General features: G+C 42.8%; 2 protein-coding genes and 1 long non-coding RNA gene across 7 annotated transcripts in view; 1 reads left to right on the forward strand and 2 right to left on the reverse strand.

Moving 5' to 3' along the window:
* Positions 1-728: 728 nt before the first annotated feature.
* On the reverse strand, positions 729-17320 carry LOC118308896 (cingulin). Of its 5 annotated transcripts, none has more exons than XM_035630362.2 (21): positions 17133-17320; positions 11306-12227; positions 11097-11167; positions 10893-10962; positions 10695-10790; positions 9698-9807; positions 9249-9360; positions 8835-9047; positions 7445-7593; positions 7195-7221; positions 6533-6653; positions 6224-6436; positions 5864-6085; positions 5520-5768; positions 5220-5390; positions 4812-4973; positions 4324-4497; positions 4087-4205; positions 3437-3545; positions 3161-3324; positions 729-2600 (listed from the first exon to the last, which is right to left on the reverse strand). In XM_035630362.2, exons 2-21 carry the CDS (start codon positions 12224-12226, stop codon positions 2465-2467), a joined length of 3609 nt encoding a protein of 1202 aa, XP_035486255.1. In that variant the 5' UTR covers position 12227; positions 17133-17320; the 3' UTR covers positions 729-2464. The 5 variants fall into 5 exon arrangements, with proteins under 5 accessions (XP_035486255.1, XP_035486226.1, XP_035486236.1 ...); XM_035630333.2 differs by having other exon boundaries at positions 11097-11194; XM_035630343.2 differs by lacking the exon at positions 17133-17320 and adding an exon at positions 12608-12733 and having other exon boundaries at positions 11097-11194.
* A 1046-nt stretch (positions 17321-18366) lies between these two features.
* she (Src homology 2 domain containing E) lies at positions 18367-25171 on the forward strand. Its single transcript, XM_035630915.2, has 6 exons — positions 18367-19278; positions 19732-19858; positions 21326-21580; positions 21804-22158; positions 23127-23246; positions 23958-25171. The coding sequence occupies exons 1-6, from the start codon at positions 18832-18834 to the stop codon at positions 24148-24150; spliced, it is 1497 nt and encodes a 498-aa protein (XP_035486808.1). The 5' UTR covers positions 18367-18831; the 3' UTR covers positions 24151-25171.
* Positions 22098-27247, reverse strand: part of LOC118309163 — a 15844-nt gene continuing 10694 nt past the window's right edge. The window contains exon 3 of the long non-coding RNA XR_007031350.1: positions 22098-22186. This is a non-coding gene — a long non-coding RNA (uncharacterized LOC118309163). The remainder of the gene's footprint in view (positions 22187-27247) is intronic.

Below are 27247 nucleotides of genomic sequence, written 5' to 3' on the forward strand. Positions count from 1 at the left end.
CAGAGATAAGAGGGCAAAACATTAACACTGGTGCTGGTTCAGTGAATAACATGTCAACACACCGCTTCTCTGCTGGAACAGCTGATGCAAACACAACAGTAGGTCAGATGTAGTGTTTTGGTCAAGGGGGGTGATGCAATTTTCCTGTGCTACTGCTGCTACTGGAAAATGTTTGAATCCCTACAAGGCCTCTACTGGAAGGGTACTCTGGGTACTGTGCTCACACATTCCCAACAGTATCTAATCTCTAAACACTAGATGTTAGAAGATAAGCTTATACACTTACTAAGGTATCACAGATTAGAAATGTGTGCACCAGGTCTGCAATTTTAACAAAGCAGATACTACAGGTGTCAATAATGTCTATGATTTCCCTGAGAGGACACGCTACAGTCACTGTCAATGTGAATAAAGGCTGCATGGGCACTGGTCAGACATTCCTTGACATCGTGATAATAATCATTATGTGCTTAACCAGCTCTTGTAGGTGGTACTGAGTAACTCCGCTTCACACTTCAGTGCAATTTACGTAACAAGCATTAACTCTAATTCCAGAGATGCACAGCCACTGCAGCCAAAACAAACAAAAAAACATCACCTATCTGCATTGCAGCACAATAGTCATGTGCCACACAAAATCATGGGAATACAGTATGTAGTATTTAATAAATATTAATGTTGTTTGTTTTTCTTTCAATCACACAGACGTGAGCCTGAGTCACAGTTCATCTGTTTTAGGGTTTTATTCAGAGTGCTAGGGGGAAACTTATTTCCCCCCTGATGACAGATAATCATAAAGTAATATATATTTTTGCCCCAACACTGTTATCAAAGTAAGGTTTTACGTAAAAACAAAGAGAATATGCCTGGTTCAAAGTGGAAAAGTTCAAAAACTATGAGGAAATTGTATATCATGAAATGTGCCAAAAATGGTTCACTAACATTCTGTAATTATGACAAAGATTATACATGTATAACATTTTAACTTGATAGTATTACTGTTCGTCAATTCATACTCAATAGAAAAAAAGGATCTATTAAGTGAAGTACAGTCACTTTTCCATTCAACAATTACAGTATGTACCAGCACCTTAAATTCAACATATTTATATTCCACTGACTAATAAATCATATGTACCATTTTCCAGTTCCACTAGATAGAAAGAAACATTACATTGCAGCAAAATGTAAAACAATTATAACTTCAACTGATTGTTCAACCCTTTACAAAACTAGTTTAAGACTCAAATCTCCAAAACTTTACAAAATAATCATTTTGACAAATAATTTTTTTAAACAATTTTAAGGCATTGAAATTAAATGACAGTACATATTTTTCATTGATTTCTTACAAGGGAATGTATTGAAATTATGCGGCTTCAATCTTGTGAGAGTTTCTACGACACAGAGAAAAATATTTTTGGCCATTTTGTCGCTTTAAAAGCATAACAACCATATTCTGACAATTAAAGTTATTTTGTAAGCGAAATGTCCTCAAAGTAATGAACCACAAAACCAAAGATCTAAAGTCTGTCGCACCAGGAAACTATTACAGGTTCAGTGAATAATGACTCACCAGCAACAGCTAAATTAATCTTAATCTGTGACAGAAACAGGAGGTTTCTGTCTGGTATGTGCTATTTATTACTAGTTTGGAATAAGAATCTGTGTCTTTGTCTAAGAAAACCTATTTGAGACGTTACATTAAATATTATACAGTAGTGTACGGTGTGACAACTGTAGACAGACACATACAATGGCTAAAAATATATATTTTGTTTTCAGATAACAAAATCCGGATTTCGTTCAGCAAGAGTTATTTACAGCACTTTAGATGGTTAGATCTGGTTACTCAAATTAACTTTGAGGAAAAACAGCACTCGGGGCCTTATTGTTGTAGTGCTCACTTGTGTCGATCATAATGTGAAAAGTGTGAACATTCGGTCCTTGTTTACCTGTGGTTCTACCTCATTTCTGTGCATGGGGCAGGATTTTATGAGTTCAGTCAGGTTTTACAGCTGAGCTACGGAGAAAAACTTGAGTATGACATGTAAACTGTTTACACCAGGAAATGATGAGAGTACAGTTCATCATTCAGTCAAAGCCAGACATAGTACCATAAGTGCTCGAAGTAAGAATCTCAACTTTAAAATGGCCGGAGACATATTGGTAGTGTACTGTGTGCATGAATAAGATTTGTTCCAACTGCTCTGTGGAGAACATCTGCGTACATGGTTGACAGAAGGGAATTCCTTGACATGTAGAGGATGTTTTGTTTCCTTCCATTCAATCAGGGGTGGAAAATCAAGCCCGCACTAACCTCTACAATATATAATTTATATTTAGGGCATGCCATTCTGCCTTTTGGCTTTGCTCCCAACTACAGTACTACTGTACACACCAGATATCCTACACTCGCAGTGCTATGTTCTCCCACCTTTCACCCTGTCCCCAAAGTGCTGCTTCAACAGGAGCTGGTATGGAGGTTGCCCTCCGTCAGGATGGAGGTGATGGTGGACGGGTCGTAAAGGCTGTCATCATCATCTGAGCTCAGGGCTGATGAATCCAAAGCTGGACGCATGGCTGCCTGAGTTTTCCTCCTGTGACACATTATCAACACACCCTTGTCATTACTGTTATAGTTAACCACTGTTATTCTGTCATCAGTTGCTTGATGTTGCAAATGTATATGCTGCAAGGTGATCACAGTGCTCCTTCTGCTGGTGATATAAAGGAACAACATGCAACCCCTTGCTAGTTGGAGCATGTCTGGAATTTAATTTCCCCTGTGGTACATAAGTAATGTGCCATTTTGGTTAAATTAAATACCTTTTTGCACGTGGGCGACTGCTGATATGTTTCACACTCATCATTACGTTGTGAAATGCTGCACCTCAGGGAGGCTGCGTAAACATCTACCAGGTGTGTGTAACTGTGAGTAACACGCTGAAGAGTCTGATGTCACTAGAGTTACCTCGACATTGCCTTCCCGGTTTATACATTCTGATTCTGTGACACAGGAAAGTTGAGGTGGTGTCTTACACACACGCACACACAAACAATCTGGCTGCCTTGCATAATCATCACCAAAAGCTCACAGTGAAAAAAAACAGGATGAGCGGCAGAGAAAGGGAAACAAAAAGAAAAGTAAAATGCTCACTTAAGTTCCAACTCCAGAGCAGTGACTCTGGTCTGCAAGGCGTCTTTGAACTCCATCTGCTCCTCCATGTCTCTCTGAGCTTTTCTCCTCAGACCATCGATCCTTTCCAGCTCTGTCTCTCCTTCGTCCACCTGCCTCTTCAGAGCCTTCACCCTCAAAGCAAACTGCAACGCAGAACAAGGTTAAAGTGTCAATTAAAGTGATTTTTGAACAAAGCAGACATTTCATTCCAGTAAATTTAAGAAGTGACATACGATAGGGGGTGAATGTGAGTACCTTGTCACTCTGGTCAGTGTGTGTTTGTCTCTCCTCGTCCAGTGTCATACTAAGGTCTTTAAGTTTCCTCTCAAGTCGACGTTGAGACGCAAAGACAGAGTTCTTCTCTCTTTTCATGTACAGGATCAGATCAGAGTTTTAGACATACGAGCATGTTAATGATAAACACTTAAAACAAAATCTGATAACACTCAAAATCTGATAACACTCAGATGATGCCCTGAAGAAAACATTTGCCATTTCACCGCCCGCATTCCAAGTAGCAAAACTTTGGTTTTGTACATACATAACTGTATTAATATGAAGCAGAATATTTTCGTAACCAAAACCTCTCTGGTTTAATCAGCTTCACAAACTCAAGCACAACTGTCAAATCACACCAAACGTCATGTTAAAAGCAAAGAATGGCTCCTATATTCCTTTGATAATTTTTTCATATCTTATTCTTTCAGTTAAAAGATGTTAACTCTCCAGTTTCACAGTTAATCAAATATTCTTCAGTCAATGATAACTGTGTCAATCCACCAAATCCTATAGGAATCTGTTCAATAAACATGTAGATAAATATTCAGTTCAAATAAAGGTAAACAAAAAAAGAAGTATTTCCGAATGAAGATCTCTTGGGGAGGAGGAAATATGTTGCACTGTACCTTTCCTCACTGCGTAGGAGTTCTTCAAGCTCCTGGATCTTGTTCTCCAGCTGGGAGACTCCTGCTGAGGAGCGGGACTGACCCTCCATGTCGGCCACACGACTCCTGAGCTCCTTCAGCTGCCGGGACAGACACAGAGAAAACACAAGTTCAGCGTCAGGTGGAGGTTGGACTTCCACCTAAAGTCTATTTTGTGTGCTGAGAGGGAAAAAAAGCATGTGACGGTTGTGCACGTACATGTTTCTCCATGGCGTTCTTGTCCAGCTCCAGGTCCTGTTTGGAGGACCTCTCCTGCATGAGCTCAGAGCGGAGCTGATCGATCTGGTCTCTGCTCCTATCCACCCGGTCTGTCAGCATCTCCACACTGCTCCTCTCCTCCTCCAGTTCCAACTCCATGCGCTTCAGCTTGTCCTGATAAGAGACAAGATCAGCTTCATTAGGTTCTCAGAGAGGAGACTGTGTGTACTGGATTTGATAGAGTGGTATGAGTGTGAACAAGACTTTTGCCAAATCAATGGAGCATATGTCCAATGTCTAGATAATCAATCTATTTATCTTGTGTCTGATTCAAAGATGAAAGCAAGGAATTTGCATAAATATGTCAATAAACATTCACAGATCAGGTCATACTAATGTTTGCAGACCAAAACTATCAACAACCGGGATTCAAAACAGTCATGGTTTATTCTCCCAAACCAGGAGGCGAGAAGATGCACATATCTAACCTCCAGGATGCGAATCTCCCGGGTTTTCTCATTGTGGTTGTTCTTGCTGGCCTCCATCTCTCCCTCAAGGTGGCGCAGTCTGTTGGCAAGAAGCTCTTTGTCCAGCTGGTGGTTGTCTCTCTCCTCGCACACAAGTAGGATCTCCTTCTTCTGCCGTGACATCTAGTTAATGAATCATAATATTAGAAATGCTCACATCAGACTAAATGATCTTCATGAGGAAACTAGTTGCACATGAATCAGCTTCGCATGACACAGTATTACATGTCAGTCAAGCATGCACAATGAATATTATGTGTCAAAACTATTAGACAAATTAGGACCGGACATGATTTTCATAATGAAAACAAAAACAAAGCCAAATGAGCGAGTAAGCACGGACACAAACACGTAGAACATTAAACACACTTCTTCCTCCAGTCTCCTTAGATTTAGATGGTTTCTCTCAAGCTCAGTCTGGGCGTCGTTTCCATGACGGTGCACCTCCTGCATTTCCTTGCGTGCTTTCTCTCGCTGCTCCTCCAGCTGAACCCTGAGAGCCTGTGTCTCCTCTCTTGAGGACATGGTCAGAGACTCATGCTGACAGGGAGGGAGAGGGGACAAAAGGAACAACAACAAGGATGAAGACTTTGTAAACAATCAGATGCTCCAGGCTGCACAAGGCCTTTCATTATTTGCAAAGCTATGAGACGAGTCTCTCTTTCCTACCTCTTTGTTGAGCTTCTCCAGAGCTCTCTCCTGCTGTCGTTTGGTCTCTTCCAGCTGGTTGATGGTCTGCCTGAGTGTCTCCTTGTCTTTCTCCGTATCCTCCAGGCGCAGGCTGCGTTCGCGGTGCTCCTGGCTCAGTCGGGAGGCTTTTCTCTTGGCCTCTTCTAGCTCAGATCTCAGGCCACTCACCTCAGAGTGGAGGGCGAGCTCTGTCTCTGAGCTCTCTGTGGCGCTGGTCTGCAGCTGAGCCTGAGGATTCCACAGATGTCCAATTATACATCTACTACGTCCACAAAACTAACACGTTGAGCTGATCAGTGTTGTGTGAAAGGATGAAATATTACCTCCAACCGTGAGAGTTTCTCCTTCAGACGTGTGTTGGTGTCTTTCTGCTCCTGCTGGGAATCTTGGAGCAAATTAAAGTCCATCTGAGCTTTACTGAGTTGTGTTTTAATGGCTTCCAGTTCCTCTTCAGCCAATGAGAGTTTCTCTTTGAGCTGGCTAGCTTCACTCTGTGCCCCGACCAGCTTCTGCTCCAGCTCCGAAATGGTGGCTGGGTCTGGGAGCTACAGGCAGGAAGACAAAGGATTTAGACAAAACATAAATAGTCACGCAAATCTATCTGCCAAATACACAAAACCTCAGTAAGATCGTAAATGATTGATTTAAGATGCTGTAGCCGTTTACTCTGAGATTAAACTAACCCGTTTGCTTTTCTCCTGTGCCTTGGCCACCTCTTCTTTGGCCCTATGCAATTGGCCCTTCATCCTGTCGATCTCATACTTCAACTCTGCCTCTTGGTTCTGGTGAGATTTTTTTATCGAGATGACCTCCATGACCTTCCTGTCAAACTCGGTCCTGTGCTTCTCCAGCTCAGACTTGGCCTTCTGCAGATCAGCACTGCATCGCTGGAGCTCCTGCACAACAATATGAACAATATATGATGGTGATATTTTATTGTCATTCACCTGTGCGTTAGTGATCATGTAAAGCTTTGAATGTGTTGACTGCACCTGGTTGAGAGTCTGTGTGTGGCCGGGGTCCGGTGTCTGTTTTTTCATGGTGCTCACTCTCTCCTGGAGCTCCTTCAGTTCCTCCTCAGACTCCTCTTTTTCCAGACGAGCTTGCAGGAGTCTGTAAAATGTGAACATACAAGTGATGTAAGTCGAGTGTAACAATCAAATATTACTGCTGAATCAGCTGATCAGTAGCAGCTGAATTGCAAAGGTGAATCATGACAGGTGAGCATCATTTGTTTTTGAATGAGCAAATAAATCATCATATAATCTTAAAACAACAGGAAGTAAATCAGCATGAAACCAAGAGACATTCACAGAAAACAAGTCTACAACACATTTATAGCTAAATACTCGAGACCATCCACACTTGTCTTTGTGTTTTTGTTGTTCCTGCTTGTACACAGAAAGTGAATCCTCTGTTTGGACTCAATAAAGAATTTTTCGATGTAAAAATGTTGTGTGCAGAAGCTTCAAACAGTGGCTGGTATTCAGCGTCATTTCTGCTCAACCACAGAACTAAATATGTTCCATATTCCAATTGGGACTCGCGCATTAGTGTGCTCATGTGTGGATGGTCTTGATGCTACAGTTGTTAGCGCAGCTAGCCACAGCTCTGCATTTCTAAACACAAACACTGATCAATTAGTGACTCTCACGGTGTTTCAGGACTGCTGGGTGGCTCTCTGACAGAAAGAGGGAGAAACATTGAGCAGGTAGAATGAAAGAGAAGAGATGGACAAACATTAGTAGTACAGCAGGAGCAAAAAAAAATATTTTAAATGTAAAGAGGGTGACAAAATTCCACGTCCATATAAAATCCATATGGAAATCCCACACCTACATAGGCAAGAGAAGATGAATACACTTTGTGATCAGTATGATGCATTTAAATCTCCGTAGACTCACTCTTGTTTAGTCATTCGAAGTTCATCTCTGGTGGCATGAAACTGCTCCATCCAGTGGCTGCTCTCATCTCGACAGTCCTCCAACTGCTGCTGGAGAGAGCGAACGGAGGCATTGACACGCAACCGCTCTGATTCGATCCCAGCGTGAGACTGAAACAAGAGAGAGAAGAAATGAGGGCATATTGTTTATTATATCCCTACCACTTCATCAATATTATTATGAGTGTGTGTAGAAGACTCAGTTGAGAAGACATTTGAATTCTTTTAATCGAAGAGGTCAAGTTCAAAATTTCTCTTCTAATATTTGAGAAAAATGATGGGGTTAAATACTGTACAGCTAAATATTGCATCTAAGCCGAGTATGATCATTCCACCTCTGCATGTAGCTTCTCTGCTGCAGACACACCTGTATTCAAATGAGTTGTTCACATGGAATCAGTGTCTTTAGAATTCCATGGACAAAACAGGTTACAGTAAACAGGGTTGCTATAAAGACAACAGGACTGGAAAGTGGAGTTGATTTCATTAAGTTAAAAAAAGGGATTGTATCACCTCAATTGCAGATTGGTTATTATCCTTGGCCTGTTTGAAAGAGTTAATTCTGAAGCACAAGTAAACCAGTAAACTGTTTTTAACTGCTTCAATTATTTCCCATGGCTTCATGGCTTGAGAAAGTCCAAATTACAGGCTAGCCAGAACCCTAACTTTTACCCAATCAAACAACTCAGGAGAGACCTCGGTGTGGCTGTCCACCACTGGTCTGCAGCCAACCTGACAGAGCTTCAGAGGATCTGCAAAGAACAATGGCAGAAAATAACCACACCCGCACGTGCGAAGTGAGGGCAAAGAGGCTGCAATTGCTGCGATGGAGCTTCAAGTACTGAGTAAAAGATTGTAAATCATACGCTGTACTTTAAGCTGTGTGCATTGCGGCGATGGGCATACAGTTCTCAGCAGGCAGGCAAACCTCGCCATAACACTAGCACTCCCTGTTCATGGTACCCGTCATTCGGGGGTGCTGCACACGTGTGTGCTACGACTGGGCTCAAGGGCCCAAACCTATTCTTCCTCCACTCCACATTCTGTAGGGAAACACTGAACTGAAAATATTATCCCATACTCTCTTTTCACCATTCTTATCCAGACCCAGAAGTTACTACACTCAAATTCCATACACCTTTCCATTCTGCGTATAGGAACCCCGTATACCGTCGGCTAGTGTGTGTAGAAGAATTGATCTAAACATTTTGTGTATCTTGTCAAAATACACACAGGGGAAACGTAGTGTAGTTGACAATTTTGCTCAGTTTTGTTGTCGATGAACTGGTCTGACCAGTGGATCTGATTAAAACATTTTCCTCTCAAACGTAAATAAGGTGTGTTTCACACACCTGAGACACCTGCTCCATGCTGCTGCGAAGCTTCTCCATGTCGGCACTGTACTGCTCCCTGAGGGCCTCTATCTCCTTGTCGTGTGTGGCCACCTCTTCCTTCAGGGCTCCCTTAAGTGCCGTCAGCTCCCTCTCTCTCTGCCTCAGCGTCTCCTCCAGCTTGTGTTTCAGTTGGCAGACGTCCATCAGCTCTGCCTGACAAGACATCAGGTCCTGCGGACACAGGGAATGTGTAGTATAAATTTGATACCTTTGACTGCTATTATTTAATTAAGGTTACATTTCCTTTTAAAAGCAAAAGTAAAAGATGATGTAACATGGGAAAAAAGGCAATTTGGACGTGCAGGATTTTTTATTTAATGCAGTGGTGGGTGAGTTTTCTCCCTGTACTGTATATCAGTGTTTCATAGGTACCGTCTTGTTGCCGTTTTCTCTTCGCAGTTCATCCTGAAGCTCAGCCAGCTGGTCCTCCATCTCTCTGACCCGGGCCTCTGCGCTCTCCCGCTCCATCCGCAGCTGAGTCAGCCTACATACACATGACTGAGTTATTCTTTGAATTCAAATGACTACAACATACTTGTTTGGCCTAGTGAATAAGATACAGTAACTGCTTGTTCATGTGTACATGAAGCATGTTTTCATTCCCCCTCCTACTTCTGACCACAAAGAGACTTGTAAACAATGGTACCATGCCCCTTCCCACTCCTCTCTGCGTTTATGTTTGAGGGGGTGTGTGTGTGTGTGTGTGTGTGTGTGTGTGTGTGTGTGTGTGTGTGTGTGTGTGTGTGTGTGTGTGTGTGTGTGTGTGTGTGTGTGTGTGTGTGTGTGTGTGTGTGTGTGTGTGTATGCTGTTGTGCCCTCACTCTGAGTGAGATTCATTTAGTTCTGTCTTCTTTCGGTCCAGCATCTCCCGGAGTTGCAGATTTTCATCCAGACAGGACTCCAGCTCAGCTTTCAGAGCGGGATCAGAGTCCTCCACACGAGCAGACATGATGAATAAATGAGAGCGATGAAACATAAGACATCAGGTAGCTCTGGTGGCATAAACAATGGGCTTTTAGGAAATGCTAACGCAAGCTTGCATTTACCAGCCGATCAATATGCATAAGGGATTAAGTACTTAGGAGCCATTAGAGATTAAGACCTGCCCAACTTCCTTAAACCAACAACCGATGAGTCATTACTGAAGTTAGATTATTGTGTATGTGCACCTCTGACCAGGCTAGAGGGCTTTAAGGATTAATCAGAGGATTAATCTGAAGCGCACTCCAAGGAACCCTCAGCCCTCCTGGTTAGATTAGTTTAAAAAAAAACAACCTCTGAGGACAGTTTCCTACTTTCAACGACCTGACACCTAGTTATTTCACTTGGTAACTGGTGCTCTCATTTTAAGGAGTGTTAATGCATGGCATTGGATGTGCTCCATGTAATTAGAGCCAGGTTAAAGTGGCAGGTTCCTCTCTGAATGTGAACTTCCTTGGTGGCAGCCAGTTCCAATCAGCCGGCTGAATTTAGACTTGGTGGTTGCACCAAAACTACAGTAACAACCCAAAACTCAAGCACATGTTCTCTACATGTCCCTCTCTCTCTTTTACGATAGATTTGGTTAAATAACATAACTGTAACTAACTAATATGGGTTTTGAAGCTCCAGTAGAAAGAAGAAAAGCAGAAAGTTTTAGCCTATTTACTGCATACGAATTGAATACACACTGCATTTAAACCAAAAGAAAGCGCATTCGATATTTTTATTCTATTTAAAAATGCAACTGTACATTTCAATAATTAACACTTTATCACTGAAAGTGTTACGGCAGATACAATCTCTATATCCTCACATCTTTATTCCTGCTTTGCTTACCCTTTTTTGCCCCTGCAGGGCAGTTTGTAGGTCAGCAGTCTTTTTCTCAAGCTCCCTCTTTTCTCTCATCCACTCTTCCCTCTGGGTTTCTTTGGACTGAAGGAAAAAGGTGTAAGGGGACAAATATTCTGTGTAAGCATTTCGCCTAATCGTTTTCTTTATCTGACAAATGAACCAGTGTAAGAACAAGGGAAAAACCTTTATGGTCTGAATCTTCTGAAAGATGAGCTTGACTTTGTGCCTGATGATAGCATCACTTTCGTTTGTTCTGAGGGAAGGTGAAAGGCAACTGCTTAATTAATAATTCATATATTTAATATTTTGAAGTGACAACATTTAAAAGAGAAAATGCTAAGTGCTAATCCAGTAACAAGAGGATAACAATGACATGGAGGACCATACCCTTGCCTCAGGATGTTGTATATGGTCTGCATGACCTGTTCCTCCTCGTCGCTCACCTCTGCACTCTGAACCTGGTCCAGCAAAAGGTCAGGGGTCACCTTAAGACATAGATCAGAAAACTACTCTTGGAATTTTGCATGCTCTGTGGTGTTTGGGGTGCACTGAAAATAACAGCTTTAATGCCCAAGCAGAAAACATTGAATTCTTACTTGTGCGTCGGTCAGCGTTGTTGCCACAGAAGCATATCTCCCTGGTGAAGACCACTGATTCGCAGAGTGTCCAGGAAAACTGGTGATAGTGTCCTGGTAGCGTCCCAAGCTGCTATGAGTTGAGGACGGAGGTGAGGTGTAGGGGTAGGGGCTGACAATAGGAGATGTAGCTCTGGGATCTTCTTGTGGAGCGAGAAGGCCTCTCTGGCCCCCAGTGTTACCACCATCAAACCTGTTTACTAGTCTGTTGACAGGAGTCTGTCTCTGACTGGACTGAGACTCATTTGTTTGTTTCGGAGGGGCTGTGTAAGACTGACTGCCCCTCACTGACCCGTTAAGCCCTGCCTGATACGAACCGCCCCACATATTCCTTTGCATGTCCCCCTCTCTACCACTGACACGCCGAGGCTGCTCTCTATCTCCTCTCACTCCTAATCCCCCATCCAGGTTCCCATAGCTACCAGACTTCCCATCCCCTGGTGGCCTAGACAGCTGTAAATCCTCATTACCTGCCCCTTCCTCTCCATCCCTGTCCAGCAGTGACCCATGGGACTGGGCCCGGCGTAATGCACCTCCTTGCACTCCTCCAATTCCTCCTCCAACATTTGCGCCTTGTGTTCCTGGCTCTGCCCCCTCTCTCCTTCGGGGGAGACTACTGTAGCCAGACGGGTACTGGGTCCTGAGTTGGACCCCATATGAGTCTCCTTTCTCTCCATCCTTCAGGACCACATATGGCTGGCCAGCGATACCCTGTACTCTGACTGCCACACCGTATTTGGAGGCAGTCTGGGTCTTGGTCTTGGTCTTGGGATAGGGCTGGGAACCAGGCTGCCAACCGCCAGTGTCACAGAGGTCATTGATAAAGCGGATCTGGACACCGTGGTCCACTGGGGTCTTGCGACCTGAGGATGGTGCGCTCATGCTGGCAACACAGAAGAGATCAGGGTAAAGAAAGAATACACAAATCAAGCAAAGATAGGTAAGAGCACATGCTGCACCAGACTACCCGGCTACATATTAGCTTATTATTATATTAGCTTTTTCTTTGTCGGGGAGTGATGTTTACAAACTGCCAACGCAGTGTTGTGAGGTGTGGTTCACACTTTTTGTTTTGTTTGTTTTCAATTAACAGAGCCAGGGCCCAGGGCTTTGCCGAAAAACCACAGAGCCGACTGCTACGGACCGTGAGGAATGACTGCCCAACTTTTGCTATGGATAAAATGTTTTATGAGAGCAAAGGCTGCTACATAAATCAGGTGAACAAAAAATAAATAATCCCTCAAATTAGGAAACCAAACTCACTCATTAGCAAGCACCTGGGAAATGCCAGAACCTTGTTAGAAGACATGAAGCTTTGCTTTGAACAAAAACAGTGACACAGATTTATGAGCAGTGACACTTAGTTTCTGGCTCTCAACTGCCTGTGTGGACTTTGTTCTCAGTGCACTCCATTAGTCATTAACCCGAGAGCACACACCCACATATCACTCTCCCCTCGCAAGGACCAACTGAGCCTTTCCCAACTTTGGGAAAATTCCCAGCTCGATACCAAACCTAATCCCTCTAACAAAACTTTGAAAGCTTGAATATAAACACATAGGTACATTATCAAGTAGTCTTGACCTTTTCATTCTTTCACTCTGTAAATTCTCTAGTTATTTTTTGACTCCCTGATCCTCCCCTTTTCTGATAACACTTGATGAGTAAAGCTGAAACACTTCCATTGCACCTATCATGCAGATATGACACAGACAGTTCCTTAAAGTATCCTTCAGAGTATCCCTGACCGATCACGCCTTGTGTTATGATCCCACCCCCCATGACATTACAACAGTATGGTTCATTAAACCCATTTCAAACCCATTAACAACACTCCCTCCTGACCCCGCCGCTCTGCACCTTTCACTTCCTCCCAACTCTCAGCTTTCCTAGGTGAGAGACACAAAGTGGGGCGGGAGCCAGAAAGGGAGGGTGAAGTACGAGAGAGAAAGAAACAGCCAGCTTTTCTTCTCTTATCAGTGCCTCGTGTGATAAAATCCAAAGTCAAGCTGTTCGTGTGAACAACCCTCCCCCTCGTGCACAGAGAGGACTGACTACGGATGTAACCAACAATCAATTTATTTAAAACCTCTACAAACAAATTTTCTTATTTCCATACAGAATTTTCAAGTTCAAAACAGCAATCGAAGAAAGAGTAAAATAAGAAATGGTCATCGAAGCGAGCCATTATGTGCTGTAACTGTATGTCCTATAGTCCTTGCAATGAAAGTGAATACTAACATAAAACAAACATCTACTCTGGCAGGGAATGCACCAACGCCATTTGACATTACGCGAATGACCTTTAAAAAGGTATCCGTGGTGCGTAAGCATCGTCCGCAGACAGAAGTGCACAGTTAGTCGATTTCTTTTCCACCCTTTGGGAGCCACGGAGGAAGCACCGTGTCATAGCACATTTGTGAAGTGATGCATGAAGTCTGCAAGCCCACTGCCTTCACTCCAAGGTCAAGCAAAACATGTCGTGCACTGACTATCGTGGGACAGACGCCATATGATGAACGCAGAAAACAATGTCCGCTGATTTAAGGTGAAATGCTCATCTGATCTGTCTGAGCTGTGAGGGGGCCATATCGACTAGCAGTAAAAAGTAGATCAAACCCTCATTAAATATCTGTTCATCTGCATTTCTTCTTCAGTTCAATTATTTTTTGTTTCACAAAGGAAGAATGCATTGACGGGATAGTGGTGAGGGGGAACCCATCCTATTGTCCAGCTGATGTGGGGCGGAAAACGAGGGCAGCAATCCTGGGAATGCCAAATCTATCCCTGCCCTCTTTTGTTCCCCGACTGTCTTTGATTACAGCAAGTTTGCTCCAACACTGACATTACTGTCTCCATTAATTAGCAACTAATATGAAACTGACTAATGACTGAATTAATTTTTCAAGCACAAATACTAAAATATTCTCCAGTTCACGCGTCTCGATTAAGAGTATTTGCTGCTTTTCATTATTTTACATAAGAGTATCCTGATTCTCTTTGGGTTATGGACTGACAGTCAAACAAAAGCCTTTGTATTTTGCTATGTTAGGGTTTTTTTTTAAGTAGGTTAGTATCAGTGCTCTTTTAACAGGCTCAGGCAAAGGTCTCTAGAGGACACTAACAACACACCAGCTTTCACAGGTTGGTATTCCCAGTGTAGAGTGGTGTTTTTTGGATGCTCTTGACACTCAGGTTACGTTGATGGGCCCTCCGCCTCAGGCCTCAAATTGAATTCTTGCACAGGAAATTGAATTGGAGCTACTTTCCTGTTCAGATCCAAGATGGAATGGACAATATAATTAGTAGATTAGCGGGTGTGGAGAGGAATGACACAACAGCAATGTGTGGAGTCATGAAAAATGCCTCTGCTGACTCACAGTCACCAGTTCTGGCCAAAGACTCTGAGAGTAAAACATCCTGGATGAATAATACAGCATATTGTGTAATACAGTATCATATAGATCGAATAGTAGATACTTAATTTGTCCCCACAGGGAATTAGTTTGCAACAAACATCATCACAATAATCCACAATAATCTCCACGTTGCGTTCTCGCACACACGCTGGATATTCCCAATGACCAGTTATTTTATACGGTCATTATCTGTTCTCTTTTAGTCTATAAAATGTCAGAATATGATGAAAATTGTTCATACGGCAGACATCTTTCATCTGTCGAGGATGATAAAGGGAGATGAAGTTGAAAGTGATGGAAAAAGCTAGTGAAGTTTTCTTTTATGTCAAACAACGGTTTGCGGAGTCCATAATGAAATTTCATCCTGATGTTCAATTTGCAACACAAAGAAAAATAGCACTCACTAAAACTGTCGATTGCTTTTATAGATTATAAAGCTGTGATCATTAATTCATTGATTATTCAATTGGTTGATTTATTGCAAAAGTAAACGCCGATGGATAATCTTTTAAGCTAGCATCTCATATTTGAGAATTTGATTGAGAGACTGGTCCACTTATGTGAATGAGAAAGTGGTCTCAGACAATTGGACCACACTGTATAAACTGAATATCTTTGGGTTCTGGACTATTGGTCAGAGGGGAAAAAAGGGTAGCTGAGGATTACACCTTGATCTCTGCGAAATAATAACAGACATTTTCACTGCTTTCAGGCCTTTTATAGAGAAAACAATTAATCAGGGAAAGTGATCATGGAAGTAATCATCAGTCGCAGTCCTAGAAGACTGACAAATTGATAAAACGACTGTCAGTTTCAGTTTTAGTGTACAGCTTCCTATAAAGCCAACATGGCCATGCACAGATTCAATTGCTCCCCTTCTTCCAGATGAATCAATACGTTTTACGGGTATGGCCTGGAAAACAGAAACGTGACAGTGTAGGAGAGAAAAATAGTAGCTCACTCCCCCTCCGTCTTTAAAGCACAGGCGGCCACTCGGTCCTCTGGGTGTTCTCCCTCTCTATTACCTTCTTCACATAAAACCGGGCCCTCGTCCTCTCCACTGCGAGTCAATCTGGCCTCTCCGAACTCGCCACTGCTCCTCTTTCACACTCACACAAACAGCCCTTTAATTCCTCTCTTCAAATCCCAAAGAGGTTCATTGGCATCACAAAGAGAGACTCGAGAGTTACCAAACAGTACACAAATGACACCATATCAGGAGCACATAAACACACCCCTCCCTCCACTCACATTCCTGACACTTGTCCTTTTCCTCACTTATACACAAGTGTGTGTGTGTGTGTGTGTGTGTGTGTGCGAGTGAGAGACAAGAGACTGATTGAATTATGAGATTCTACCTGCCCACTTCATTTCAGTGTTAGTACTAGGGCTGCAACCAACGATCATTTGCATTATCAATTAATCAGGCGATTATTTTCTCCATTGGTCGATTAGTTGTTTGGTCCACAAAATGGTTGAAAATGTCGATGGTGTTTCCCAAAACTCCAAGATGATGTTTTGTCCACGTACCAAAGATATTCAGTTTACTGTCACAGAGGAGCAAAGCAACCAGAACATGTTCATATTTAAGAAGCTGAAATCTTAGAATCAAGACATTTTCTTCTCCACAAAAACTACTTGAACCGATTAATCGATTATCAAGATAGTTGGCGATTCATTAAGTAATCGATTACTAATAGATGAATCGACTAACTGTTGCAGCTCTAGTTAGTACCTTCTAACACGTTTATCAACTTTACCACGTCAGTGGTTTTGCAGGTTCGAGGCTATAATCATTGGAAATCCACGACACAATCCATGAACCTGCAATTACCAACTTTCACAAATACAACCTGCAGCACACGGAGCATCTCTGTGCACACAGAGCTGCTCCATCTGCTGAAAACTTGATTTATGATTCTGCTGCCTTCATTCACTTGGTCCTGAGACACTGCTCGGACACAGAGGTCACACAAAGTGCTCTCATATGATATCGTTTAGCGTTTAAACGTGTGGCATTCTGACTTTGAAACAACTTGCGGACACTTATCAGAGATATTACACAACAAAGAACACAACTGGCGAATACAAGTATCCTGAACGCAACACGAGCCGGGCGCACTGGTCCCTGTCTTTCTCGCTCTCGACCATCACACTCACGTTAGTTGCCCGAGCTACACGGGCAGAACAGAAACCCCTCACGGTGACACGATACTTTGAGGAATCACAACTTGAAAGATATTAACTGGCGCGACGAAACTACCCCGCGAAGCCTTCACCAAGCTAACAACTGTGTGTCTGACAGGTCGCGTCTGTCTGGTGTCGTCTCGTCTGGTCTGACTTTGTTAAAACCAAACGTGAAAAGTTACCTTCTTCTTCAAACTGTGTCCGCTGGCTCCTCTCTGTTACTTTCGACGACGGTTCAATTATTTCCACACACACGCACACGTCCATCAAAGTCCGCACCGAGAGGTGAGGAGGGGACACGATGGGCTCCCACGCAAATTAACACGGCAACAAGTTCATCTCCCTCCGCGACTGCAACCTGTTACCTATTGTCGGCGCTGCCACCGTCCCGCCCAGCCTCGTCGGGCGGAGCTCTGTGATTGGACCAGCGCGCTGACATGGGCGGGACTATATATACTCACTACGTTTACTATTGGTGAGATATCCACGTCAATTATTAAATGTGCTGGATCACTTTTAAAGGACTTTTGACCGGAAAAAAAGAGCAGCCCTTATTTTGAAATGCAGGTGGCATAAACACAAAGTAACTGGTATGACTGAATGTTTTTGAGACCAGTGATGGACCAAGGTGAGCGCAGACTAATACCCCCATACATTTGTTTCTCAAATATGCCAGTAGATGGCGCAACTACTTGCAAGCTGCTGCTGCTGCAGCATCAGGGGCTTTGTCTGCAGTTACAGGTGCACGACCTCCAATGAAAAAAATAAATAAACAACAATAACAATTGCAGTAGCTTAAAGTGTACAGCTCCCTGCCCGAGGTTTGCAGTATCAGTGACATCTTTTAAATTACTTCTAAAAAAGTTTCCTTAAAAAAAGCATCTTTAGTCATTCTACACCATTATCAAATTCCCCAGTCTTTTCTGCCTCAGTTCCGAAATGTTTCAACCATGTAACAGTGTTAAAAAGCAGTGTGTTATGAAAAGTGCTCTTGAATAAAGTTTATTGTTGTTGATGTTGATTGATGATTATTACATGTATTGTTCTACTATTTTGTCGAATATAGAGTTATTAAGTTGGGTTGTTATTCATCCAAGTGTTTTTATCGATGTCTGTAGTCCATTGTTATTAGTCCACATCCTGACATTTAAAAAATCATTACAATTTAGTGCATAAACACATTGGTAAAGTATAACTACGTCTCCAAGTTGTTACCTATGGAAAACCGGACTGACCACAAATATGATTTCAACAGTAGTATTTGGCCAGCCACAGATAAAGTAGCCTCCGGTGATTTTCAGAAGATTCAATCGTTCTGTATCCACTGAGATACAGTAAAGCTCCCACCCCGCCCCGTCCACACAGCCCCTCCCCAAACTCCAGCGACATCCCACTGTCTGCGCACACCAACTTTCCTCTCAAACTCATCACTCTCGACAGACTGCACGCACCATCTCACGCTCCGGGAATGGGATCTTTACTTGGTTCAAAGAAAAACTTCCAGTTCTTTCGAGTTTACGCTCTGCAGAAGTTACTCTTCAAACTGCAGGGATAGTTGTTACTGCAGCGTGACGGGGGCAAAGGGCCACTGACCAATGATCTCCAGGACGCACCAGAGGTTGTCCGATTGTCAGGCAGTTTCAGATGCTAGGAATCAGTGCAGCATAATTAGGTTCAGCCTCTGCTCAGCTTGATTAAACAGAAAACCTTGCAATTTAGTACCAACGTACATTCGAGGCGTGCGTAAAATAGTTGTGCGTAAAGCTGGGGCTGTTACGCACGTTTCAACTTAAGTTCTAGTGGGGCAGCTTATATAGGATCGACTAAAAGACACATTTGTTAAACATTTAATCTGAGAGAAGTGCCAATTCCTCGACAGCCATGGCAAGATGGTTCAGAGATTTCCCCATCAACCTGAAGAACGGAAATGAAAGGGTCCGCTCGGCCTCCGAATCCGGTCCGCAAACTCGACCCAAACCTTCGTTTTCTCGGGACAGTTTGAAAGGAAATCAACGTAAGGATGGAGGAGTGGGGGGGTTGTTGGCAGGGAGAAATAGGAAAAATTCGGCGACAGAATTTGGTCGTAATAACGCTGGATCTGGTGGGACCGTCTGGGAAAGTATCACAAATGGAATAGGTCGCAAGAGTTCCAAGATCGAGACGGGGACATCAGACGAGAACCGCCAGGTCAGGACCTCTAGTCTCGCGCAAGCCTACATCAGCAGAATGATCAAAGTGGACAAACAGGACAAGACCCCCAAACTCAACGGGATAAGTGAAAAGAAGCTGCCTGACAACGATAAGGGAAGGTCTGACATCAAGACAACGGTGAGTAACATCCCGAGACAGATGTAAACTCACTTTTTGATCTTCATATTTGATCTGCTATTTACTTATACCAAGTCAGTCAGAGGTGGTTATGGCAGCGTGCAGTCATTAAACTGAACAGTGCAAAAAGCACATTTCACTCTGGGCTTGAGGTGAGTGCTCGTCTTTGTTTTTTCCCTCCCCAACTCAGTTCATAACCCTGTATTCAGTTTCCATTGCTCTCAAAAGAACACAATGCAGTTTCACTACATTGTGTCAGATCAAACAGGCAAACACAATGCACTGACCTCTTTGCACAAGTATTTCCGCTTGTCCCTCCATTACTTGTCACTCAGTCATGGACACCACACACATACACACACACACACACTTGTCTCCAGTTATATGTAACATGTGAAAATGTTGTAGCCCAGCATTGTGGTTTCCTGACTGGTATATTTCTCCTTCTCACAGCTCATTATCCTGGAGGACTATGCGGATCCTTTTGATGCAGAGAAAACCAAGGAGCAGAGAGAGGCTGAGAGAGCGGGAGTGAATGATGGGTACATGGAGCCCTATGATGCCCAGGTCATCATCACAGGTGAGGTCGGGGTCGTCACCGGTCTCAGCAATTGCAATTTCAGACAAAATATAATCAAAGCAATTCTAAACTGCAGATTCTAATGACAGTGCCATAAAAGTAAATTTTCACCTTTACACCAGAGGGCAACAAATCATCTAAAATCGGAATTGAATAGTTGGACTGCAGTTTGTCCGCTATATGTCTATTTAACTCTTAACACAACTTGTATATCACCTTTGATGAGTCAAGTCAATTATCTGCAAGTCAGGGAAACGTTTCACTCATCCTATCTCAGTTTCTTCGCACTCACACAACCTCATGTTCCTGATAAAGAGCTGTTTTAAAGGGACTGACAGGTTAGACCCTCAGACTCTTTGCTAACTTCCCTCCCGACTGGCGGTCGCTATAGGAACCGTGTTGTGCAGGGACAATGGGTGCAGCTTCCTCTTCCAACTTCCTGTCTCCTGCCTCTGTTTCCTTTGCCCCATTCTCTTGATAGGAAGGCCCCAACACCCCAGCCCCCCCCAATCACACACACACACACACACACACACACACAGACAGACAAACACACACACACACACACTACTTTATGGTCCCGTAAATCAAAAGACCCCCTCAACCCTCCACTCACCCAATCACTTCCCAGCAGTCAGGAAATGGCCTGGTCAACCAGCCAATCAGCTGCTGTGTTGACCTTTTCTTCCTGTACTTCCATTGTTTGGTCACACAATAGTGCAGACACACAGGCTACCTGTTGGACAGCAAAGGAACACAAGTGAAATTCCTAAAAATGCAATGACTTTCCATTACTAACACAATGTCCATACGAATATTCACATTTTGCAATTGAACACTGTTGAGGGCACTTTGGATTACATTTCTGTGTATATTTGAATTATATATGAATCTCAGGTAGGCATGCCAGTTTGAACTGATGGACAATCTCACCAGTTCAGACCATGAGGTCAATTTAACTTCCTTTTTTTGTTTAGACATTCTCCTTTTTCTGTTTCTAACTGTGACGATCAGGACACATGACATATCATTCATCCAATCAGATGCAGGAACAAGCCGTTGACAGACACATTGTGCCCATTAATACTGGGATGCTTGTAGAAGTGCATGTCTGATCACAGGTAAATGTAGGTAAATAGTTATGAAGTTAATCACATTTTTTTTACAGCACCATCAATATTTTACATTTACACAAGAAAGTCAAGTCAAGGTTTTTCAGAACATTGTCACCTACTTGTTTATTCTTTTATTTTATTTCTTTACATTTGGAAAGTCTGTCAGATTACAAAAAGAAAATCAGAAGAGCTCAATTCACAATACTTTACTGCGGAAAATAAGTCTTAAAAGTAAAAAGTGACAGTATTGTGAGTCCTTTGGAAGATAAAAAGCTTTATCTATTTTTACATGAGGGAAAAGTCAACATTTGAATGCTATTAACTGACTAATCATGTGACCATTCTGCTCTAGAGGTCCGTAGACGGGGTTCCAAGGACCTCCTGAAGGTGTGTGTCCTGCTGGACCGCGGCCACAGAGAGCGGAAGGGAGAAGAGGGAAAGCCCCCGCCTCCAAATATCTATGACACACCGTATGAGGGTGGACTAGATGGTGATAGTGAGGGGGTGTGGATCCCTGTCACTCGACCAGAGTCTGACATCCGTCCCGCTGGAGAGTATGAACTGCCCTGGGAGTGGAGGAAGGAGGACATTGTTAGAGCGCTGTCAGGTAGAGAAAGGGAGAGAGGGGTGATTAAACGGGTGGGGGGTTAGGGTGCGGAGGAAGGATGCCACAAGTTTTATTTGTACAGTGATGCCACAACCATTTTGTATTTGCTTTAGAGAGGAAACAAAACAATCCTGCAGAATCAATTTCCAGAGACATGTTTACTTGGTAGCTCTGGCATGCGTTTTGTTATGAATGGTTGATATTGTCTTTTTGCTTCCTTCAGCTCAATTTGAGGCAGTGGACTGTTCTCCCAGCAAAGAGAACAGTTCAACCTCCAGCCGCCAGCAGCAGCAGCAGCAGCAGCAACAACACACCCTGAGACAGAAGAACTGGAACCTTAAAACACTTATCTCCTCTTCTCCATCCTCCTCCTCTTCTCCCTCATTTCCCTCCTCCCCTATTCTCAAACTCTCCCCTCTATCGCCCCCGTCTCCCTCTTTCCCAACCCTTAAACTTTCACCCCTCTCACCCTCCTCCAGCCCTACCAAACTTTCCCCTCCATCCCCTACCTCCATTGGTGCCCCACTGGATGGGGATGAAGCTAGAGTGGACCCCAGTCTGCCCCTGGAGAAGCAAAGGTGAGAGGAGGGAGAAAACATATTGGTCCTATAGAAAAGAGGTGAGAAATGTTGCATATAAAGTTAAAGATTTCAGGAAGGAGAAAATAAGAAAGCATCTACAGGAATATACGGTAGCTCCCAAACTTTATGAGACAGAGAAACAGGCAACATTTCTAGTCTTCATTCAGAAAAATTCACAAAAGGACAAACCAAGGTATGGCCACAGCTGTTGAAGTCATAAATGTGACATTGAACCACTTCTGACATCAGTGTGGACATTCAGTAGACCCCGCTGACTAAAATATTGATAAATCTTCCTCCTGCCCCCCAAAAATGTAGGGAATCTTCAAAGTTAGCGTAACCACTTTTAATGTTAACACATTACTGGCAAATTTGCATATATGTGACATAAATTACAAGTAGTACTCAAGTCCTGCATGGCTTCAAATCCAGGCTGGATTTTGGCAGGTACATTCCATTGCTCTTACTCCGACAGTCCAAACACATCCAGGTTAGGAAAATCAATCCCTATCATATTCAAAGGAAAGACATTAAAGCGTCTGTTCATGTATTAGTTTGTTGATGTTAACGATTGTTTCTCTCATGTTGTGGCTGAATGTCAGTGTGCCTCCTGGCATCAAGGCCACATTCAGCCTGTTAATATATGGCTCTCGCCTATATCCTAATGTCTTATAGGTCTTTCATATTTATCTCTTCGCCCTCTCAAGTGTTCACCTTTGACACTGTTAACTCATTCAACTCGCAATATGGGTCTGTATGTCTCTGTCTGATTTACGGCGAGCGTAAATCTCTCTCAGCCTGTTTCCTTCCTCCCAGTCAGTCTCTCTCTCTCACTATCGTCACCTATCATGATGACCTATCATTAAATTGACATCTGACCATTTCCATATGTTGGTGTGCTATATGTCACTGATCTGCTGTCCATCTGTGCACCCCCCCTCTCCACTCTCCTTCGCCTCCCCAAGCTGGTACCATGGCAGTGTGAGTCGGCAGCAGGCCGAGGCTCAGCTGCAGCGCTGCAGGGAAGCCAGCTTCCTGGTGAGAGACAGCGAATCAGGAACCAGCAAGTACTCCATTGCTCTCAAGTGAGTGTGGGGATGTGTGGACGTTCATTTAATTTGTGCAAGTATCTGTTTATCACATTACATATAAACATCTTGTTGCTATTTCACTCTACCTTTGTATTTCCTGCTTCGCAATCTCAGCTGTTCTTCAGCTCAGTTACAATATTGAAAGGGGGAAACATTTTACTGAAATGAAAATATTGACTTTTTTTCACAAATTTTTCTGTATGTTTACTTGTTCATTAAAACAGCCTCGTTGACAGGACATTTATCATACCGTGTATTTAAAATAATTATGAATGCATTTATTCTCTAGTAAATGTGTTGGTGCTTACTGAGATTTCATTCCATGATGTAAAGCTCTTTTTACTAAGCATATTTGACATTGTAGCAGTAACCTGTAATGTGTTACTGCATCATTTGAACCGACAAGGAAATGGTTCAGCAAATGGTGAAATCCTCTCTGCCAGTGTGTGTGTGTGTGTGTGTGTGTGTACAACATTTGTTGTACACTGCTCATTCATTTGAGAGTCCACATCATTAACCCCATTTACATATCCACTGAACTTGGTGAGTGCACTCTCTCGTTTTGAGAGAGACAGATGAGAGAACAAATGTTTTGAGTTACAACACGTATATTATGCTTCAATTCTCCAACTGTTGCTGTGTATCTTTAACTTTCTTTACTGACATTTTTTGTCTCTCTTTCTCTCTCTGTCTTGTTTCCGTTAGGACCAGTCAGAGTTGTGTGCACATCATCGTGGCCCAGACTAAGAGCAGCAAGGGCTTGGGCTACACACTGAATCAGAGCAGTTGTGTCTTCTCCAACATCTCTGAGCTGGTCCACCATTACTGCACACACAGACTGCCTTTCACTGGAGCCGAGCACATGACCTTGCAGCATTCTGTGCCCAGGCCACACTGAGCATCTGTAAAGGTCAAACAAACACACTGGGACACAAGCACACATGCGCAGACACAAGCGGAAACACGTATGACACATTTATGCACAGACGCACAGATAAACCTGTTAAAACATGTGTAAACATTCATCCATTCTCGAAGATATGCTGCTTTGGACTTTTCCTTTGTGCCACTTTAATAGGTTATGTTTGAAACTCTCCCAAGCACCACCTAGTGGTCAAAATTAGACACTACAATAAACACTGATCAAATTATTATAGTGCTGACTGTCATCAGTCTAAAATAAATAAACACACACACACGCACCCTAACCCCCCCACACACACACCCTTGTATGTATAATTTGAGAAAAACCCTCTGTTCTTTCACAGCCTGGTGTGTCTGCGCCATTGTTTTGTTCATTGACTCTACAGACCCTCTCTCTACCGCACAGACCTCATTGATTTGTGTAATACCTGCGATGATGCACGATGAAGCACCGCACTTACTATAGCCACTATAATATTTGAAGTGAATGGAGCGGCTTATAAACGCCTCATGAGATGCCCTTACACAGAGTTGCTGACATTATCAATTAGCACCATTCTATCGTGTTTGGTCTTCGTCTGTAGGATCGATACACCTGATTGGAGTACATTCATTCATCCATCTGACATGTCAATCAGCCTATTGATCTATCCTGAAAATCAGGCTGATTTTGAACCACTCTGTCTGTCAAGAGAAAGAGCTGTATTGATTAGATGATTAGAACTAGTGTAGAGGGAGGGGTGATGTATCCAGTCAGAAAAAAAAACTGTTTAGGTTATGGCCCCTTTACTGGCCTTCACTGTAATCTGAATATGAAGAGTTTAGAATTAAAATGATATCTTATTGTGAATGAACCCAAAACTGTACCTGTTGTTTGCATAAATGATGTATGTATGAATTGATTTTTTGGGTCGACCACACAATGATGTGGGCTGTGTTGTATTATTGTTGTAAAACATTTATTCAGTAAATAAAACCAAATTATATTATCAGAAGACAAACAGTGTTATTAATAGACACGCCTGCAGCAAAAGTCAAAGCTGGGTCCAAGAAAAACGGCACTGAAACAGAGATGAGAAGCTAACTGGAGTGAATCTGTGTGCTTTTCTCTTGTAGCTGTAAAATCGGTGACCTGGGTGTGAAATCAATTACAGCTACACACACACACACACACACACACACACATGCACTTTTGTATACAAATACTGACAAACCTGTGTACACGGACGCACACATGCAAAATGCATACATAAATAGTATGCACACAAATAGCATTTATTCACACGACCCAAACGTCGGTGTATTTTAAATCCTTGCCGACGCACACGAAGCTTCTCACTAAGTACAGAGAAGCTTTATCCTTACAATGATGCATGGGAGCATGTGTTTGTGGTAAGATATGTCATACCAGTAAACACCAGTGTATTGGTTTGCAAGATTGTCTCTTGGAGAGAGAGAGAGTGTATGCGTGCATGCATGTGTGTGTGTGTGCAAGCGTGAATGTGCCCATGTGTGCATCCATGTGTGTGTGAGAGACATAGAGAGAGCGAGGGAGAGAGAGAGAAGGGGAGTCAGATTTTTTTCTGTTCAGGGATTACCAGGTTGCCATGGTGATTTGTTAGAGTGAGGTAGGGCCATCTCTACAGGGAATGAGGAGAGGGAGGAGAGACAGACAGCAATATAAAAAAAGCCATGAATATCTGTGACTACTGCCATAGTAGCAATGTGCTCCCCTCAGAATAGCATGCTTGGTTTGTGAATGGAGAGCGACAACATGTGATGGCAAAGCAGTGCCAGTGAAACAAAATGAAGTCCTCTTTCTGTCAGTTCACATATCATTTTTTGAAACTTCAGCAAAGCAGATATTTACTTTTGCACGGAAGTGAATCCAGACTTTCCGGTTGAGGAGCCGTCTCTAACCTTGTCCATTATGCTACCCAGAGTGTCACAAATGGCAGTGTTACACAACAACAGACACCACTAACCATCACCCCTCCTTCCGTCCGTGTGATCTGTTATGGTTGGTATGGTCTATGTTCTCTTAATTGAATCATAAAGTAGGTCAAAACAAACAACAAGCCCGGGGTGTTGGGCTCATGCTTCTCAATTCTGTCTGTCTCTTTGATAACGTTGCAGCTGTATCCATCCGGCCCTCAATTCTAAGTGCTTTGAATTTTCTTTTAGACTGAAAAATTGAGTGTTCCTTCGCAGTCTGAGAAAACTACCCTACTTCATGTGCTGGACAAACTGTTTAAAAGCTCATTGGAGTTTTCTGGAAATTGCATCGTCACATATAGTTGAATTTAGGGCTGTTTGAGCTCAGGAAAAGTTGACATTTTGGAGGTTCATGTTTTTTTCACAGGATAATGACAATGCGCTTAACTTTTATCACCTGGATTTTGTATATGATCTCAAAACATAGCAATGGTGGGGGACATAATCACAACATTTATTTAAATAATAACATCAGTACCAAAATATGAAAGTACAAATTGCAAAAGTTTAACAACCAAATATATTTACAGAGAGAACAGTTTACTGATTATGCAGCAATACGACTGTATCTTGTCAGTGTTACATAACTGATGTTGATTGGTTGTTTATGAGATGATATCAAGCTTTATGTGCAACATTTTGACTGCAAAGTAACTACAGCTGTCTAATAAATGTAGAGGACTTAAAAGTATAACATCTGTCTCTGAAAAGTAGTGAAAATGTTTTAAAAAAGGAACATAAAAGTTCCTCAAAAATTTGCAATTGTCCTTACATCCATAGTTTGTTGCAGACTTACACTATTAATCAGTGTGAAATCTAAAGGTCAGATTTGTATGTTATAAATCTAAGTGTTGCCCGCATTTGACAGAACCACAGGAAGTACTTGCAGCCACCAGAAGACAGAATGACAGTGAGAGAGGAAGGGACAGAGGAAAGAAGAGAGACAGAGAGAGAGAGGGAGAGAGAGAGAGAGATAGAGCAAGAGTGTGAGGGGGTGTTGGGGGAAGACAAGCACTCGTGGGGGTCCCAGCGTTTAAATAATTCAGAGACAGACTCACAGCACTCAGTGCAGAGGA

The sequence above is a fragment of the Scophthalmus maximus genome, chromosome 1, assembly GCF_022379125.1.
Source record: "Scophthalmus maximus strain ysfricsl-2021 chromosome 1, ASM2237912v1, whole genome shotgun sequence".
Classification (NCBI taxonomy): Eukaryota; Metazoa; Chordata; class Actinopteri; order Pleuronectiformes; family Scophthalmidae; genus Scophthalmus; species Scophthalmus maximus.